Source organism: Aquarana catesbeiana, linkage group LG04, assembly GCF_042186555.1.
Source record: "Aquarana catesbeiana isolate 2022-GZ linkage group LG04, ASM4218655v1, whole genome shotgun sequence".
Taxonomy (NCBI): domain Eukaryota; kingdom Metazoa; phylum Chordata; class Amphibia; order Anura; family Ranidae; genus Aquarana; species Aquarana catesbeiana.
The window spans coordinates 517,707,397-517,727,240 of NC_133327.1; the positions used below are offsets into that span (position 1 = coordinate 517,707,397).

At 40.9% G+C, this 19,844-nt stretch overlaps 1 protein-coding gene across 10 annotated transcripts in view; it reads right to left on the reverse strand.

Moving 5' to 3' along the window:
• The window catches only part of VIT (vitrin), a 232,706-nt gene that overhangs the window by 73,863 nt on the left and 138,999 nt on the right, over nt 1-19,844 (reverse strand). For 7 of the 10 annotated variants that reach the window (XM_073627771.1, XM_073627769.1, XM_073627773.1 and 4 more), the window contains 6 exons: nt 14,945-15,078; nt 13,186-13,245; nt 11,283-11,492; nt 8,772-8,822; nt 8,614-8,655; nt 6,853-6,909 (listed from right to left, as the gene is read on the reverse strand). In XM_073627771.1, coding sequence (XP_073483872.1) covers nt 6,853-6,909; nt 8,614-8,655; nt 8,772-8,822; nt 11,283-11,492; nt 13,186-13,245; nt 14,945-15,078 — 554 coding nt within the window. The remainder of the gene's footprint in view (nt 1-6,852; nt 6,910-8,613; nt 8,656-8,771; nt 8,823-11,282; nt 11,493-13,185; nt 13,246-14,944; nt 15,079-19,844) is intronic. The other 3 variants (XM_073627772.1, XM_073627776.1, XM_073627774.1) reach the window with 3 other exon arrangements.

Sequence of the window (19,844 nt, forward strand, 5' to 3'; positions counted from 1 at the left end):
ATTCCAGCCTTGTGTAGGTCTACAATCTTGTCCCTGACATCCTTGGACAGCTCTTTAGTCTTGGCCATGGTGGAGAGATTGGAATCTGATTGATTGCTTCTGTGGACAGGTTTCTTTTGTACAGGCAACAAGCTGAAACTAGAAGGCCTCCCTTTAAGAGATTGCTCCATATCTCAGCTCGTTAGAAGATGCCTGGGAGACAGAAATCTAGCTGATTGATAGGGGATCTAATACTAATTTCACCCATTAAAATGCAAATCAATTTATAACTTTTTTGAAATGCGTTTTTTGGGATATTTTTGTCGTTATTCTGTTAAAATAAACCTACCATTAAAATTATAGACTGATCATCTCTTTGTCAGTGAGCAAACATACAAAATCAGCAGGGGATCAAATACTTTTTTCCCTCACTGTACATACTACCCCCCACTATACACTCCGCACCCCTCTCATGTCATGCTACCCCCCACCATACACTCCGCACCCCTATCATGTACATACTACCTCTCACTATACATTTCGCACCCCTCTCATGTACATACTACCCCCCACTATACACTCCGCACCCCTCTCATGTACATACTACCCCCCACCATACACTCCACACCCCTCTCATGTACATACTACCCACCGTCATACACTCCACACCCCTCTCACGTACATACTATCCCTCACCATATACTCTGCACTCCTCTCATGTCATACTACCCCCCACCATACACTCCGCACCCCTCTCATGTCATACTACCCACCACTATACACTCCACACCCCTCTCATGTACATACTACCCCCCACCATACACTCCACACTCCTCTCATGCATACTACCCCCCACCATACATTCTGCACTCCTCTCATCTCATACTACCCACCACTATACACTCCGCACCCCTCTCATGTCATACTACCCCCCACCATACCCTCCGCACTCATCTCATGTCATACTACCCCCCACCATACACTCTGCACCCCTCTCATGTACATACTACCACCCACCATACACTCCACACCCGTCTCATGTACATACTACACCCCGCCATACACTCCACACTCCTCTCATGTCATACTACCCCCCACCATTCACCCCACACCCCTCTCATGTCATACTACCCACCACTATACACTCTGCACCCCTCTCATGTTATACTACCCCCCCACCATACACTCCGCACCCCTCTCATGTCATACTACCCACCACTATACACTTCGCACCCCTCTCATGTCATACTACCCACCACCATACACTCCTCACCCCTCTCATGTCATACTACCCACCACTTTACACTCACCCCTCTCATGTCATACTACCCACCACTATACACTCCGCACCCTTGTCATGTCATAATACCCACCACTATACACTTCGCACCCCTCTCATGTTATACAACCCACCACCATACACTCCTCTCATGTACATACTACCCCCCCACTATACACTCCGCACTCCTCTCATGTCATAATACTCCCACCATACACTCTGCACCCCTCTCACATACATACCACCCCCCACCATACAATCTGCACCCCTCTCATGTCATACTACCCACCACTATACACTCCACTCCCCTCTCATGTCATACTACCCCCCACCATACACTCAGCACCCCCTCTTGTACATATTACTCCCCACCATACACTCCGCACTCCTCTCATGTCATACTACCCCCCACCATACACTCCGCACCCCTCTCATGTCATACTACCCACCACTATGCACTCCGCACCCCTCTCATGTCATACTACCCCCCCACCATACACTCCGCACCCCTCTCATCTTATACTACCCACCACTATACACTCCGCACCCCTCTCATGTCATACTACCCACCACTATACACTCCACACCCCTCTCATGTCATACTACCCCCTACCATACCCTCCGCACTCATCTCATGTCATACTACCCCCCACCATACACTCTGCACCCCTCTCATGTACATACTACCCCCCACCATACACTCCACACCCGTCTCATGTACATACTACACCCCACCATACACTCCACACTCCTTTCATCTCATACTACCCCCCACCATTCACCCCACACCCCTCTTATGTCATACTACCCACCACTATACACTCCGCACCCCTCTCATGTTATACTACCCCCCACCATACACTCCTCTCATGTACATACTACCCCCCCACTATACACTCTGCACTCCTCTCATGTCATAATACTCCCACCATACACTCCGCACCCCTCTCACATACATACCACCCCCCACCATACAATCTGCACCCCTCTCATGTCATACTACCCCCCTCTCATGTCATACTACCCACCACTATACACTCCGCACCCCTCTCATGTCATACAACCCCCCACCATACCCTCCGCACTCATCTCATGTCATACTACCCCCACCATACACTCTGCACCCCTCTCATGTACATACTACCCCCCACCATACACTCCACACCCGTCTCATGTACATACTACACCCCACCATACACTCCACACTCCTCTCATGTCATACTACCCCCCACCATTCACCCCACACCCCTCTCATGTCATACTACCCACCACTATACACTCCACACCCCTCTCATGTTATACTACCCCCCACCATACACTCCGCACCCCTCTCATGTCATACTACCCACCACCATACACTCCTCACCCCTCTCATGTCATACTACCCACCACTTTACACTCCGCACCCCTCTCATGTCATACTACGCACCACTATACACTCCGCACCCCTGTCATGTCATAATACCCACCACTATACACTTCGCACCCCTCTCATGTTATACAACCCACCACCATACACTCCTCTCATGTACATACTACCCCCCACTATACACTCCGCACTCCTCTCATGTCATAATACTCCCACCATACACTCCGCACCCCTCTCACATACATACCGCCCCCCACCATACAATCTGAACCCCTCTCATGTCATACTACCCACCACTATACACTCCCCACCCCTCTCATGTCATACTACCCCCCACCATACACTCCGCACCCCTCTCATGTCATACTACCCACCACTATGCACTCCGCACCCCTCTCATGTCATACTACCCCCCACCATACACTCCGCACCCCTTTAATGTTACACTACCCACCACTATACACTCCGCACCCCTCTTATGTCATACTACCCACCACTATACACTCCGCACCCCTCTCGTGTCATACTACCCCCCACCATACACTCAACACCCCTCTCATGTACATACCACCCCCCACCATACACTCTGCACCCCTCTCATGTCATACTACCCACCACCATACACTCCACACCCCGCTCATGTCATACTACCCACCACCATACACTCTGCACCCCTCTCATGTCATACTACCCACCACCATACACTCCACACCCCGCTCATGTCATACTACCCACCACCATACACTCCACACCCCTCTCATGTCATACTACCCCCCACCATACACTCCGCACCCCTCTCATGTACACATTTGTTTTATTATTTTTTTACTTTTTTTATGTTTTTTGGTGAGAGTTTTTTCGTTTCTTTGGTGAGATCAGGGGTCTAAACAGACCCCTGAAGTCTCACTTTAAGAGACAGGGAAAGGGACTAAGGACACAGATTCCCTAGTCCCTTTCTCTATGGCCTCAGGTGCACTGCAGATGAATGAACATGAAACAGAGGCTCCTGTTAATTCATAAACTGAAGCATAGTAAACACAGTCACACACTCACTGTGTTCATTTAGAAAAGGAACGGGCTGGTAAATTACATATTTACCAGCCCCTTTTTCTGAAGATCTCCCACAGCAGTCAGCAGGAAAGAAGAGGAGGCAAGCCGGCAGCGCTATGGTGGGATATAGTTATTTTTTTATCGCTTGAATTATTTTTCCCATTATGGGGGTGAGTGGGGCCTCATGTCTAAGTTTTGCCTAAGGCCTCACAAAGTCTAGAGCCGCCTCTGCATAGGTGGCATAGCACTGTAGAATTGTGCAACAGCAGGACAATTTTAATCAGTGATAATAAGCCTAACTAATGTATGTACAGCTTTTATTTTTAGGAGAGTGGAGAATAGGGTGCTCTGGATAGCAAGAAGACTTAAACAAACAGCCCATGACTGGCTTTTGAAATGTGATTAATGCACCACAGCAGCACTTCAGAAAAGAAGTGACGTCAGAGTGGGCGGTTACATGTTTCGGAATTCCACCACACTCCCTATTTCTACCACCTCCCAAAGGTGCATAAGAGCCTTACCAACCCCCCAGGTCGACCCATTGTTGCCGCAATGGACAGTATAACCAGTGGGTTCTCCCAATACCTCCAACCACTGGCACAGGCTCAGCAATCATACATTAGAGATGGAACGTACCTATTAGAACACATGTGAACCCTCCTACATCTGGGTCTCCTTGGACCTTCAATCCTTATATAATTCCATCCCACACAATATTGGTTTACGTGCCTTGCAGTTCTTTCTGTGTGAGGACCCAATGCTCAATGCCCAATGCTCAATTCTGCTCAATGATTTATATGCCTTTTCTTTACTCCCATCGTGTAAGTGTTTTAACCCTTCCTTGTCATTAAAGTGTTTTATTACTGCACTTAGAAGCACCTTCTTCTCTGCTTTGTACAACTTTTATTTTGTCTATGCAGCTAGAGGGTGCATTGAATGTGAGTGATATAATGTAAAGCAATTTAGATGCACACTGTTCTTGAACCTAGATTTTATTTATTTTTTCTTACAAATTTTGCAAAGGCATGCTGAGAACAAAGGGCAGCTTTTGCAGATGGACAGTAGTAAATGAACGCTCTGTCTGCTCAACATGCGCTACTTGATCTATGGTCAACACTTATAGTGTGGCATTGGGGGTTATTTACGAAAGGCAAAGCCACTTTGCCCTACAAGTGCAAACTACAAGTACAAAGTGCACTTGAAATTGCACTGAAAGTGCACTTGGAAGTGCAGTCGCTGTAGATCCGAGGGGGACATGCAAAGAAAATAAAAAACAGCATTTTAGCTTGCACATGATTGGATAATACAATCAGCAGAGCTTCCCCTCATTTTAGATCTACCGCTCAGATTTACAGCAACTGCACTTCTAAGTGCACTTTCAGTGCGATTTCAAGTGCACTTTGCACTTGTAGTTTGCACTTGTAGTGCAAAGTGGATTTACCTTTTGTAAATAACCCCCATTGTGCCATGATGTGACATAACCTGATGCATCTTTTTGTAAACATTTTGAATCAAGACACCTTTATTGAACCACATGAGACTACATGGTTTTGTATTGTTCCAAGTTGCTCTTTTCTATACTGTACATGTGCAGGTTGTCACGTGATGTATTATGATGTCAATTTGTTAACTCATGCTGTACCCTCTTTTATACCCTTCTACTGATTAAAACATGTACTATTTAAACATAAAAAAAAAAAAAAAAATATATATATCCCTAACAATTAGAACCCAAAGATACTGCCCCCAGAAACAAAAGTCCATTTTTGAAAAGGGAAACCTTGCAGCACAAAAAAAATTGCTAACAATAACAAACAGCAGCTAATAGTGACCTCAAATCAACCACGCAATAACACGAAAAACAAAAATCCCCCAATAATAAAAGCAAAAAATAAATAAAAAATACAGCAACATTGTTATTTGCTTAAAGAGCTAGCAATCAGAATCAGTACTGTTTCCTAACTGACTCTAATCTCTCCCTATGCACTCTCATACTGACACTATGGCTGCTCTGTGCCCCCTCCCCCCACATTTTAAAGTGAGGAACTGGACAATTTAAAAGCCCCCTTTATTGGCTCTTTTAGGCTTGCTGGCCTTAGTTTAAAGGTCATGCAGTGGAAATCTGCACAAAATCTAAAAAAAATAAATAAAAATATCCTGGGACTGTGAATCTCAAGGAATTGCTTCAAGGCTGTAGTATCTAACTTTAACCTCATCACTAATCACTAGTAGGAGAATGATTACATTTTTGATTTTCTGGCAGAATCAACAGGTAATTTAATTGCACTTATTTAAGAGATATAACAATATATTTTCATTGTATATTTGACAGACCAAAACAGAGAATATAAGCAAAGAACATTGTAAGGGTTTACATTTATATTAAAGGGGTTGTAAACCCTTGTTTTTTTTCACCTTAATGTATCCTATGCATTAAGGTGAAAAAACTTCTGACACTGACTGGCCCCCTAGCCCCCCCATTTTACTCACCTGAGTCCGTTCGTTTCCTTGGCGGAGATGTGCTGTACCTCTCTGCCCGGGGTTCTCGGCTCTTGATTGGATAGATTGATAGCACCTCAGCCATTGGCTCCCGCTGCTGTCAATCAAATCCAATGACGTGGGTGCCAGGGGGCGAGGCTGAGTCCGCTGAGTCCGGCTTTCTGTGTCTATACACGCAAATGCTGGACTCAGAAGCACGCCTGCACGGTAACCCCCAGGGCCAGCGCGTCTCCCAGAGGGTTTACTGATGCGAGGAGGAGCCGCGAGAGCCGTCGGGGGACCCCAGAAGACAAAGTTCGGGGCCACACTGTGCAAAACGAACTGCACAGTGAAGGTAAGTATGATACATTTGTTATTTAAAAAAAAAAATAAAAAAAAATAGGGTTTACAACCTCTTTAAAGCTGAACTGCCTGCAATCCATTGTAAAGTCAGACTGTGACAGGGAGGGGCAACAGTAAGAGCCAATCAATGTGCAGACAGATGCACTGACAGAATGAGAGCATAGAGGGATTACTCAATGTGGTACTTTGTGCAATCATAGAGTGATAGGGGTGGAAGAGTGACTTAGCTATATTAGTTGATTGCTGCAGTTAGGTCTTGTATAACTATCAATTAGATATTCTAGAACAGTTTGGTGGTGAATATCTACGTGTAAGCTTTAATTGTTTTTCTTACCTGGATTACTCCTCGTTATTTGTCGACTGCTTGCATAAGTAGCTGGTGACCTGACAACTTTAAAAACAGTTTGCAATGAACAATACTGAATGGTCTCAATTTCAGTTTGGATACATTAAAGTGGAACTCCAGGTAAACAGGCAAACACATTGAAATAACTCTGTATATGTTCATAGTTTACCTACCTAAGGATTTGTAAACTTGTCCACATTTGTGATAGTTTGTAAGATCATACTGCTACTTTTGGATTTAGCATTACTGCTCCCCATTATAGCAATATTATTTCAGGATCAGTTCCCTGCTCATTGGACAGGGGGATGGTGCTGATTTATTATTCAAGTAAGTAGTGTGAAAGTGAGGTGTGGGAGAAGAAAACTGAAATGCTTAAAGTATGCTTTCTCTTATGCATCCAAATTGGGATACAACCTACTTTACATCTGTAACATGTTCTCACTGAAATAGCATAACTTAAATAAGGCCTCTTTCAGACGAACGATCCGTTCAGGTCCGCCTGTCAGTTTTTTAGGCAGACCTGAACGGACCCTCCATAGATCTCTATGGAGGTTCGGATGTCAGCGGTGACATGTCCACTGACATCCGATCCGCTCCGATCCGAAAAAGTGTAACGGAGGAAAAACCTACTTTTCCATCCGTTTTCGGATCGGATCGGGTGATGACGGACTCTACGGTCCGTCATCATCCGATCCCCCATAGGGGAGAGCGGCGCTCTGACAGGTCCGTCGATGCACAGAGACAGACCTGTCATCTTCCTGCTCAGCGGGGATCGGCGGAGTGATCCCCGCTGAGCAAGCGGATGTTCACGGGGCGGATCATCATGGATGCGTCCCGTGTGAAAGAGCCCTAAAGATTCAAAAATCTTAGTTCACTGTGTTCATGAGGCGGTTGGGAAGCTGTTTTTGCAGAAATGAACCTTGTACTAAATTTGAACACTGTCTGCCCTAACCCCTTTTTAGATCTGGAAGTTTGCCTTCTGTATTGTATGTTAATAAGAGAAAATTCAGCCTGACCTAAGCCTTTCTATTGGGACAGGCTCAATATGAACTATGGGGACAGGCTTAACTCTGGACTAAATATTTAAAAAAAGAAATTGTCTCCCAGTAGTATTACGTTATTCAAAGCAGCTCAGGCTGCAATACTGCTGCCCCTACTTCTATTCTGCCAGAAGATGTCCTTAGTCTTCTGGGTTGAATGATGCCCAGCATCACTCAACCTAAATACTTTATTGAGGACTTTACTATGAATGTTGGGGAATCATGGAGATGCCCTCTTAGGAAGCGTCCCCATGGTACTCAGCATTTATTGTGTATTTAGTCAAAGAGCAGTGATGATGTGATGATACTAAACCGCTCTCTCATCTCCAAGGACTGCCCCCTAATGGAGAATATTGGCTCATAAGGGGACCCAATGCATCACATGACTGGCCATCAGAAAAAGTTACATATATTAAAATAAAAGCATAACATGTATGGTTGGTGGATGGCTTCAGGAGGAAGAGGGTAATTTCTGTGTGTGGGTTAGTACAGAGCCTGGAATTGGACTTTAAACACGAACTGTGCACATTTTCTGCCTAGCTGTGTAGTTTGTAAAATGTATGTAAATACATGCAAATACAAAATCAAAACTTCAGAATTACAAATCCTTTGGCAAGTACACATATACTGTAAGTATTTCAACTATGCATCTAGTTGTTCATGTACAGTTTCACTTTAACATTTCAGAACAAGATGTGAAATGGTATACCTTGATTTGGAACTCTTCCTTGTGGAGCGGGCATGGGTTGCCCTAAAATATTAACACAAATCAGTGCAATTCACAAATTTCCCAACACAAAAATTTTATAAAGAGTTTATTTAAATATTTCGGGTACAAAGATAAGCTGTCCTGTATCAAACACTTACTTGATTGAGCAGCAACAACTGATGAGTACGCTGGATGAATGTTACTTGCTGCTAAAAAAAAAAATATGAGGAATCAATAATTTGCAATATATTTAAAATAACCTTAAATGAATCCATAAACTGAAAATAGTCCGACATAATTGTGACCCTATGAAAAAGAATCACAGATTTATTTAACAAGGCAATGCAATGTGTAAATACAGTATGACACACTAAGGGGGTTATTTACAAAGGACAAATCCACTTTGCACAACAAGTGCAAACTTCAAGTGCAAAGTGCACTTGAAAGAGCAATGAAAGTGCACTTGGAAGTGCAGTCGCTGTAAATCTCAGGGGGTAGATCTGAAATGAGGGGAAGCTCTGCTGATTTTATCATCCAATCACGTGCAAGCTAAAATGCTGTTTTTTATTTTCCTTGCATGTCCCCCTTGGATCTACAGCAACTGCACTTCCAAGTGCACTTTCAGTGCAATTTCAAGTGCACTTTGCACTTGTAGTTTGCACTTGTAGTGCAAAGTGGATTTGCCTTTAGTAAATAACCCCCATGTGTGGTAATCCTTAAAAAACAATTTCAGATTACTGTTACCAAATTACTTGAAAACTCAAGCTGTGATTAGTTGCTGTACATTTTATATTGCTATAAAAACGTGAAAAAAACACGCTAGAAGCCAGAAATATTCTGAATGAAAAGTGTAAGCAGCAAACCTTCTGTGAGACATATACACAGTGGGTAAACATAAAATAGATAAAGGTCACGCTATTCAATCATGTATATACAAATGTAAAAATTAGATCATTAGAAGAGTCCACAAGTGATGTGAAAATAAATCCTGATGTCAATTTCCACCATCCACCACTGTAGTGATCTTAAATATCAGTGCCTCCAACAACAGCTGAAAGGCTCGCTTACCAGTTCCTATCAATCTCTCATTACAAGGGTTCGTTAGCGCTTGTGGCTTTAGCCCAGCCAAGGCCTTTATCCAGGTGCAGATGGTCTCTCAACAAGATCACCCCTTGGCACCGTATAAGATGTGAATATTTCTCACTCAGGTTCCAGGTGATGCATCTCCTCCGTCTGGAGGAAACACAAAGGAGTTGGTAAGCAAGCCTTTCAGCTGTTGGTGAAGGCACTGATATTTAAGATCACTACGGTGGTGGATGGTGGAGATTGACATCAGGATTTATTTTCACATCACTTGTGGACTGTTCTAATCATCTAATTTTTACATTTGTATATACATGATTGAATAGTGTGTCCTTTATCTATTTTAATTTTATATTATACAGTACTTTTTACTATCTTACTAAATAAATATGAAATTGTTAAAGAGGTCTTAACAGCTGCCAATGCTTGATGAGAGGGGGGTATTTTGGTATAAAACAGACAGTGGGGTAGATTTACTAAAACTGGTGCACTCAGAATCTGGTGCAGCTGTGTATGGTAGCCAATTAGCTTCTAATTTCAGCTTGTTTAATTAAGCTTTGGCAATAAAACCTGGATACTGATTGGTTTCTATGCAGAGTTGCATTTGATTTTGCACGCTCTGGTTTTAGTGAATAACCCTCACCTTTTACCATTATTGGGGTTTCAGTTTGTTGCTATGTATAGTGCCATCCTTACAAGTCTTCCAGTACTGAATATGTTTATACTTAATGTATTCATAAGTAACATAGTGTGGAATTATTACTGATATCAATAAGGCATATTGGCATATGTTAGCATAAGCAATTCACAGCATTATTTTGTGTAAAAAACAAAAACTTTTTGCTCCCCATGAATAACAAATTGCAGCTCATCAGCTCCCAGCCAACCACCTTGGGCTGTCTCAGGTCTTTGAGTACTGGTTGCTACTGTGGAGAGCCTTTTGTTTTCAATGAATTGCCTCCAGTACACAGGTAATTATGAACTGAACATAGAGTGAATTTTTTCTTAACATGATGCAGCAACATAATGATAGTGTTTTAACTTTATTACATGGAAAAACAGTCTTGGAGCTTGCAAGGTGGAGAGTAGCATTTCAACATTATCCTAAATGTATAACTAAATCCACAAATTAAAAAACAATATATTGCAACCTAACAGTCCTTAGATGTGGTGGCTGCATCAGTTTTCCTTTTTTTTTTTTCTTTTGCAGGTGGCAGTTCTTTTTTTTTTTAAGGTGAGACTTCACTACCACTTTCAAGTAAAAAAAAACTGAAAAAACGTAATGCATCCACTTCAACTAAGAACAGGTAGTCTATAATATGCTGCAATTTAGTTTTGGGGTTTTAATACGCTCTAATCCTCAATAATAAGGTTGCTTACAGCATAATATGTTGATATATTTCACATATATATGGAAGGCTTCCTTTATGTCTCTGTATTTTTGGTGTAGTGAACATTACCTTTCTGAAAACCTCAGCAAGCAGGACCACATTAAAAACAGTATTTATGAACTATTTTTAGAAAATAGACAATTGTCTACTAAACTTATGTCAAATAATTTTATAAATATATTCCAACCTACCTACCTGTATCTCTTGCCCGTACCAGTGGAGGTCTCATCCTGGCTGTTGTAGTAGTAGTAGTTGTGGTGGTAGTAGTAGTGGGGGTGGTTGTAGGTTTTGGAGTTGTTGTAGGCTGTGGAGTTGTAGGTTCTGGAGTTGTCGTAGGTGTGGTCGTAGGAACAATTGACTGAGTTGTGGTCAGAACTGGGGATGGTGCCTCTCTTTGCGGGACTTCTATAAAAAACAAAAAACATTTTTTTCTAGCCATAGTAGAAGCACTTTTAATTTAACATCAGTCACTCATAGAATATAACCAGATTGATTTAAAAGCAGACTCACATTTTTAAGACTCAATCAGTAAGGATAATAATTCATATGGACTAAAAATTGTGAAGGGTTGTTTATTAACTTGTATCATCTTTATAAAAAAGCAAAAGGTGTAGCGCCAGTCTTTCTCTCAGCCCACCCATAGAACAGCCAAACAGACTGTTCTTAGTTATCAATCATAAAAATAATTTTGGCTGCACCTGTCAACCTGTCTTTGGGAGTTTATACATTAAAATCTAAGTATGAGCTAGATTAAACGGTTGTAAAATAGATAAGGTCTCCAGTAATTGATTAACACTTCAAAACGTAATCCCAGAAGACTATGGGTTATCTAAAATTATAGCAAAGCAGAATCTGCTAGGCTTCAGATATTAGCTGACTGAAACCCCAGACACAATCATCTGAAAATGAATGAGTCGCTCGTTTGATTCGTTACCAGTATAAATTTCAGCTTAAGCTACTGATCTCTGTACATACATGTTTTTTTTAAATCATGGCAGTAAGGAGACAGAAGAAGACATGTGAAAATTAGCTTTTAGATCCCTCCACTTGCTAAAATAGGAATACAAAATATTAACTAAAATTTTAAGTGCTTTTATACAAACTATGGACAAAATCCTACTTAAATGCTAAGCCTTTTCTGAAATGTCTATTATTTTAGTATTGGATAATTGTCAGTATTATCAAATATCCAACTACTTATGTTTTCCTGTTGCACAGTTTAACAATATCCCTTCTGTTTCTGGCCCAGGTTTCAAGATTAGGGTTAACACATTTTCGGGAATGGTATTATTCAGCATTACTCTAAATCACAGCTGACATTGCAAACGCACTGCATTTTTGACCTGCGTTTGAAGTGTCATTAACTTTGTATTGACACCTGCAGCAGATCACCAGAGAGTGTGATTTGCATGCATTGTGGGAAATGTGCACAGATTGCTGCATCTCCCACATCGCATATGTGCAAACCTAGGCTTAATCTGCACTATAAAAATGTTTTTTCAGTGAAAAAGTAGCATATAGCAGTGACAGTTAGATCAAGCCAAACTGGTGTACCACTCAAAGGCTTTTCTAGGATGCTCCAGCCAGCAGTATGTGTCAGCTGATATAGGGTTCTATTTCAGTGTTTCACAAAGAATTCATGACTGCGCCTTTCACGTTATTTAGGCATGTCAAATATATTCATTGTTTATAGCTGAGAACTCACACCCCACAAAAACTCCTCTGCAAGGTGAAACAAGACAAATTGGAGGAGTTGTGATGAGTTACTATTTCCACCTATAAGCAATAAAGATATTTTAAAAGCTTAGATCACATGGTCAGTGCAGTATTGAATTCTTTTGAGTTCTGATAGAGGTAGCCTCTACTATTATTCAGAAGGTATGTTCAATCTGCTCTCAAAAAGAGGATATTTATTTAACCGATTTAGGACCACCGGCCTGCATTGTACTGCAGATGAGCGGCTCTTACAGGCACAGCGACATACCTGTACGTCGTTGCCTGTTTCTGGGTTCAGAAGAAGATCATATCTAATTTTGTTTACTAAGTGTAAAACACATTAAACCAGCTTCAAAGAAATTGCATTAGGGAAAAAACATACCTCTAGCTTCCACGTATTCAAGAACAGCAGGATATGTTACACCTTTCTTTCCTTTTCCCTCTGATTGAAACACACATAACACAATAACGTTACATATTGGTTTAAAATATATGTGTTAAAATTAATAAATAAATAAAAATGAATAAATAACATATAATCAGACCCGATTCACCTCAAATACCTTTAAATATCAGATGATCAGCTAGCCAATCCTGAACTGATCTGATTTTTAAAACTATAATAAATTGTATTTATTACATTTATGATTTTTTTTTAAATGTGAGCCTTTAGACTAAAGATAAGGTAAAGCAGTACATCTTGACAATCAAAAATTACAAGTCTACAGAGAATTAGATACTTGTGTGAGATATACATTAATATGTACATACCATATCATCTTGTAGTGAAAGATAACCTTCTTGCCTTAGAGATTTAGGAAAGATTATTTTTCCCTCTTGGAGAAAATTAAACCATGCTTTATAAGGATTTTTTGCCATCATGTAATGATGCAGGTGTTTCATTTTTTTTTGGTTAAACTCATTGGATGTGTCATTTTTTTAACCCGACTATGTAACTATGCAACTTCTAATTTTCTTATTTATGTTTTTTTTTCTTCAGTTTGGTGGGTTAACATACTATATTTAAAAAAAAACATGTAAAGCAAAACTCTAAATTGTACCCTACAAAGGAATAGTTGTATATATCAACATGATTTAATGGTCGGTTAATGGAAAAGCAAGGGCTATCAAAGGGAACAAGGTATAAATTACAGAAAACACATAAAGAGTGACTAACAGAAAGGGCTACTTTCAGAAAACAAAAATATATTGAGAACATCAGTTATTGCTGTGAATTTGGTATCAATTTGTATTTTTCATAAAATGTGAAGTCATATGCATCATCTCCACTGAATAAACTAGCTTTTATCTTGATCTCCATCTACCTTCTAGCACTGAATGCAACAGCAACATTACGATGGCCAAGCTTCAAGTCAATGACTGGCCAGACTGGATCCTTTATGGAAGAAAGCAATCAAACATAATTTAAAAGGAAACTTTTTTTTTTTTTTTTTTTTTAATGGGCCTATTTTTTTGCCCCAAACTTTGCTGGCATAAACTCACAAAACTGCATTGCTGCATTGGTGTTCCTTATCTCCCACTACATTTCTTTTATATGTCTAAGGAAATGCTACTTTGTTCTGATACCAACTCTTGGCTAAACACTTTCATTATTGAATTACCTACAGAGTACTATATCTGCAAGTTCAGACCATATGTAGGTCTGAACCTACATATGCATTATATCTCCAAGTAAATTTCTTGATAAAGGACTTTGTACATTACATCAATAAAAATAGACCACAATTGACTTGCATTAATACTGCTAGCCTAGGATGGGCTTTGTTGTATAACCAGCAGTTATATTATGGATTAGCCTACTTTCATTATTTCCCATCAAACTGAATGCTACAAGAAGAAAATACATAGGTAATTATACAACCTATGGATCAATTTAGCCCTAAAATGTTTTGATTCATTTTTAATTTTATGTTTTCTTTTTCTAAGAAAATGTGTGTTACTCCGTATACTAGGTTGATATGTAAGCGCCCGTTCACTTATTCGTATACCTACACTTAGTAATAATGTACAACTTTAATCCAAGTTGGAGATTGTTTTTATGAGAAGCAGTGTCCCTCTTAGATTTTTTTAATATATACAAGTTTTTTTTAAAAGTACATATACACTTTGCTATCCATTACCTGAAACAACAAATGACTCTTTCCAACGTGGTAAAGACAACGATCGTACCCCGTTTGAGAAGCTTCCTTTATATCCAGACTGTCCAGCTACTTTTCGAACAAGAATTTTCCCCCCAGAATTATCAATGACACCACTGTAAATAGAAAGCATGTTTTTTTTCAATTAAAAAAATCATCACTTTAAAAATATCCGATTTTCATTTCGTTATAGTCATGTGACCCCAATGCATTGCTAGCTGACCATAACAAATTTTCAAATTTTCACTTTGCAGATCAAAACGGGACTATTACAGGTGTATTTATAAAAAAATTCTGGAACTTTTTGTCCTAAGCATCTGCAGGTACATTTGTTATGTGTGAATATGAGCAAAAATTAAATGCTGCTAGGCTATTTTCTCTCCAGATTTAATGTTATATATTCATACAGAATAGATCAAATCAGGAAATTATCAGAATGTAGTCACTAAATGGAGCTGATAATCATATCATAGCTCCATCTTTTTAATTAATACATACCATTCAACCTGGATAGAAAATAACATCCAATTTTGCCTTATTCACACAAAACAAATTTTGCAGGATGGAAAGATGTGCATTTTTTATTTAGAAATACACACCTTAAGTGTTTTCTGATTGCTGTTAGATCCCTAAACTGTCAGGAAAATATCCAATGAAACCTGCAGAACTTGTATATGTGTGGATAGTTTTGCAAAATACCAGAATTATGTCCATCAAAAATGAAATTGCCATAAAATAACATAATGTTACTTTAGTTATTCTTTTAAAGGCTTATTTTGCCCAAACGTATGCTTGTAGTTTGGAGCCACCTATTGTCTTTTTTTTACTTGTGGGCTACGGTCAAAAGATATCCCTACCAAAGTTCTAGAATTCCAGGCTCTATCTTAAACTCTACAGTCATTACAGAGCCAAGCAAGAAAGTTTCATCAAACCACAGCAGCAGATGAGAGGGTTAGAAAGGTTCATCAAATCACAGCAGCAGATGAGAGGGTTAAAAACTGGTCCTGAGAAAAATAATTTGATTTTAAGCATAGGGAATACAGTCACAAGACCTTGATTTTGTAGTGACTGGATGGAGTTGCTGGAAAAACACAGCAGGCCCTCAACACAAATAGGTTGTACTATTATTTACAAGATGTAACAGCCACTAGAGTAGATACCAGAGGCATTGCCACTTCTGGACATTGCATAATCAGGTAGAAGAGGTTGTGGGTCTTGTATAGGTCCTCTGTGATTTTTGGATAAGTAGGTTTCCCTTAGTTAATGCAGAGGTGACTCAGCATCCATGGAATACATTGTACTCATTATTGCTGTTATCCATGGCAAATTTCATCTATAGTCACCACTTAAATGGTGACATCCATTAGATGTGTTATATTAGCAGTAGCTGCTTATTAATTGATGTGTCCTAAAAAGATGATACAGCCATGTAGCAATTCCTAGACATAATCCAGGATTTTTATGTAAGCAGTAGTCAGATTATGCTTAGATTTGTTAACCTGGAAAGATGTAAACTGTGCAGGGGTTCGCTCTTCACCCCTAATTGAATCCAGCAATAGCTGATCTATTCGTTTATGCACAAGCTTGAGCTGTGTTTTAGAATATCATATGAGCTTATAGTTATAGTCATACAGTCATTTTCTTTAGTTTCCTTCAGTCAGCCACCCAACACAGAGATAATTGTTAGTGGAATGACCTTTCAGGGTAGCTATTAAATATATGAATAAGATAATGGGAACTGGTTTGTTGAAATCTCCCAGAATTCTATGTTTGACTACCATAATGAATCTTTGAGACTACTTTATATTGTAGCTTGAAGCATGCAGCATTGGGCCACAAGCTAACATAACCCCCCTGGCCTTTTCTTTGCCTGTGTGGTGTGATTCCAGTGTTCAAAAGAATCATGCTGGTGTTTTGGGAGCCCATGTTTTGAGCCTCCCTCTAGAATCCTCTGCTTGATGCTCAAGAGGTGGCTGTACACTTATGCCCCGTACACACGGTTGGATTTTCCGATGGAAAATGTCCGATCGGAGCGTGTTGTCAGAAATTCCGACCGTGTGTGGGCTTCATCGGACATTTTCCATCGGATTTTCCGGCACACAAAGTTGGAGAGCAGGAGATAAAATTTTCCGACAACAAAATCCGTTGTCGGAAATTCCGATCGTGTGTACACAAATCCGACGGACAAAGTGCCACGCATGCTCAGAATAAATAAAGAGATGAAAGCTATTGGCCACTGCCCCGTTTATAGTCCCGACGTACGTGTTTTACGTCACCGCGTTCAGAATGATCGGATTTTCCGACAACTTTGTGTGACCGTGTGTATGAAAGACAAGTTTGAGCCAACATCCGTCGGAAAAAATCCTAGGATTTTGTTGTCGGAATGTCCGAACAAAGTCCGACCGTGTGTACGGGGCATAATTATATGCTGGAATATTTGTTTGTATGATATATATATATATATATATATATATATATATATATATATATATACACAGTATCTCAGAAAAGTGAGTACACCCCCACATTTTTGTAAATATTTTATTATATCTTTTTATGTGACAACACTGAAGAAATGACACTTTGCTAAAATGTAAAGTAGTGGGTGTACAGATTGTATAACAGTGTACATTTGCTGTCCGCTCAAAATAACCCAACACACAGCCATTAATGTCTAAACCGCTGGCAACAAAAGTGAGTACACCCCTAAGTGAAAATGTCCAAATTGGGGCCAAAGTGTCAATATTTTGTGTGGCCACCATTATTTTCCAGCACTGCCTCTTGGGCATGGAGTTCGCCAGAGCTTCACAGATTGCCACTGGAGTCCTCTTCCACTCCTCCATGATGACATCACGGAGCTGGTGAATGTTAGATACCTTGCACTCCTCCACCTTCCATTTGAGGATGCCCCATAGATGCTCAATAGGGTTTAGGTCTGGAGACATGCTTGGCCAGTCCTTCACCTTTACCCTCAGCTTCTTTAGCAAGGCAGTGGTCATCTTGGATTTGTGTTTGGGGTCGTTATCATGTTGGAATACTGCCCTGCAGCCCAGTCTCCAAAGGGAGGGGATCATGCTCTGCTTCAGTATGTCACAGTACATGTTGGCATTCATGGTTCCCTCAGTGAACTGTAGCTCCCCAGTGCCGGCAGCACTCATGCAGCCCCAGACTCCCACCACCATGTTTGACTGTAGACAAGACACACTTGTCTTTGTACTCCTCACCTGGTTGCCACCACACATGCTTGACGCCGTCTGAACCAAATAAGTTTATCTTGGTCTCACCAGACCACAGGACATGGTTCCAGTAATCCATGTCCTTAGTCTGCTTGTCAGAAAACTGTTTTTGCGGGCATCCTTGTGCACCATCTTTAGAAGTGTCTTCCTTCTGGGAAGACAGCCATGCAGACCAATTTGATGCAGTGTGCGGCGTATGGTCTGATCAGTGACAGGCTGACCCCTCACCCCCCCAACCTCTGCAGCAATGCTGGCAGCACTCATACATCTATTACCCAAAAACAACCTCTGGATATGATGCTGAGCACATTCACTCAACTTCTTTGGTTGACCATGGCGAGGCCTGTTCTGAGTGGAACCTGTCCTGTTAAACCGCTGTATGGTCTTGGCCACCGTGCTGCAGCTCAGTTTTAGGGTCTTGGCAATCTTCTTATAGCCTAGGCCATCTTTATGTAGAGCAACAATTCTTTTTTTCACATCATCAGAGAGTTCTTTGCCATGAGGTGCCATGTTGAACTTCCAGTGACCAGTATGAGAGAGTGAAAGCGATAACACCAATTTTGACATGCCAGCTCCCCATTCACACCTGAGACCTTGTAACACTAATGAGTCACAAGACACTGGGGAGGGAAAATGGCTAATTGTGCCCAATTTGGACATTTTCACTTAGGGGTGTACTCACTTTTGTTGCCAGCGGTTTAGACATTAATGGCAGTGTGTTGAGTTAATTTTAGGGGACAGCAAATTTACACTGTTATACAAGCTGTACACTCACAACATTACATTGTAGCAAAGTGTAATTTCTTCAGTGTTGTCACATGAAAAGATATAATAAAATATTTACAAAAATGTGAGATACTGTATATTGTGTGTGTGTTTATACCCTTCTTTGTACCACTTATATTATACAGCACCAAAGGAATCCATAGAGCAATAATACTGGGTCATATGTTTTGTTTATCTTTCAGGGATATTTTTTTCATTAAAAAATTATGTTTTTTAAATAAATCATCAAAAAAATTAAAAAATAAAGAACAAGTTAGAAATATGTGGACTGGTGAAGCCAGAAAGGATCAGAAGAGTGGGTCAGTCAAACTGGTAATAGAACAGGTTTTAACCACTTCCCGCCCGGCCTATTGCAGATTGACGGCCGGGCGGTGGTTCAGTTATCTTGACTGGGCGTCATATGACGTCCAGCAGGATAACATGCCGCCGCATGCCCGTGGGGGCGTGCATCATGGCAATCGGTGGAACGGTGTGTCAGTCTGACACACCGCTCCACCGATCTTGGTAAAGAGCCTCCGGCGGAGGCTCTTTACCACGTGATCACCCGTGTCCAATCACGGCTGATCATGATGTCAATAGGAAGAGCCATTGATTGGCTTTTCCTCACTCGCGTCTGACAGATGCGAGTATAGGAAGAGCCGTACGGCGGCTCTCCTGACAGGGGGGTCTGCACTGATTGTTTATCAGCGCAGCCCCCCTCAGATGACCACACTGGACTGCCAAGGACGCCCCTAAGACCACCAGGGAAGTAGGCAACATGTGGAAGGCCAGGTATGTACCCCATGGCCATCCACATGTGCCCAATGTGCCCAGTCTGTGCCCAATCTGTGCCAATCAGTGCCCACAAATGGGCACTGATT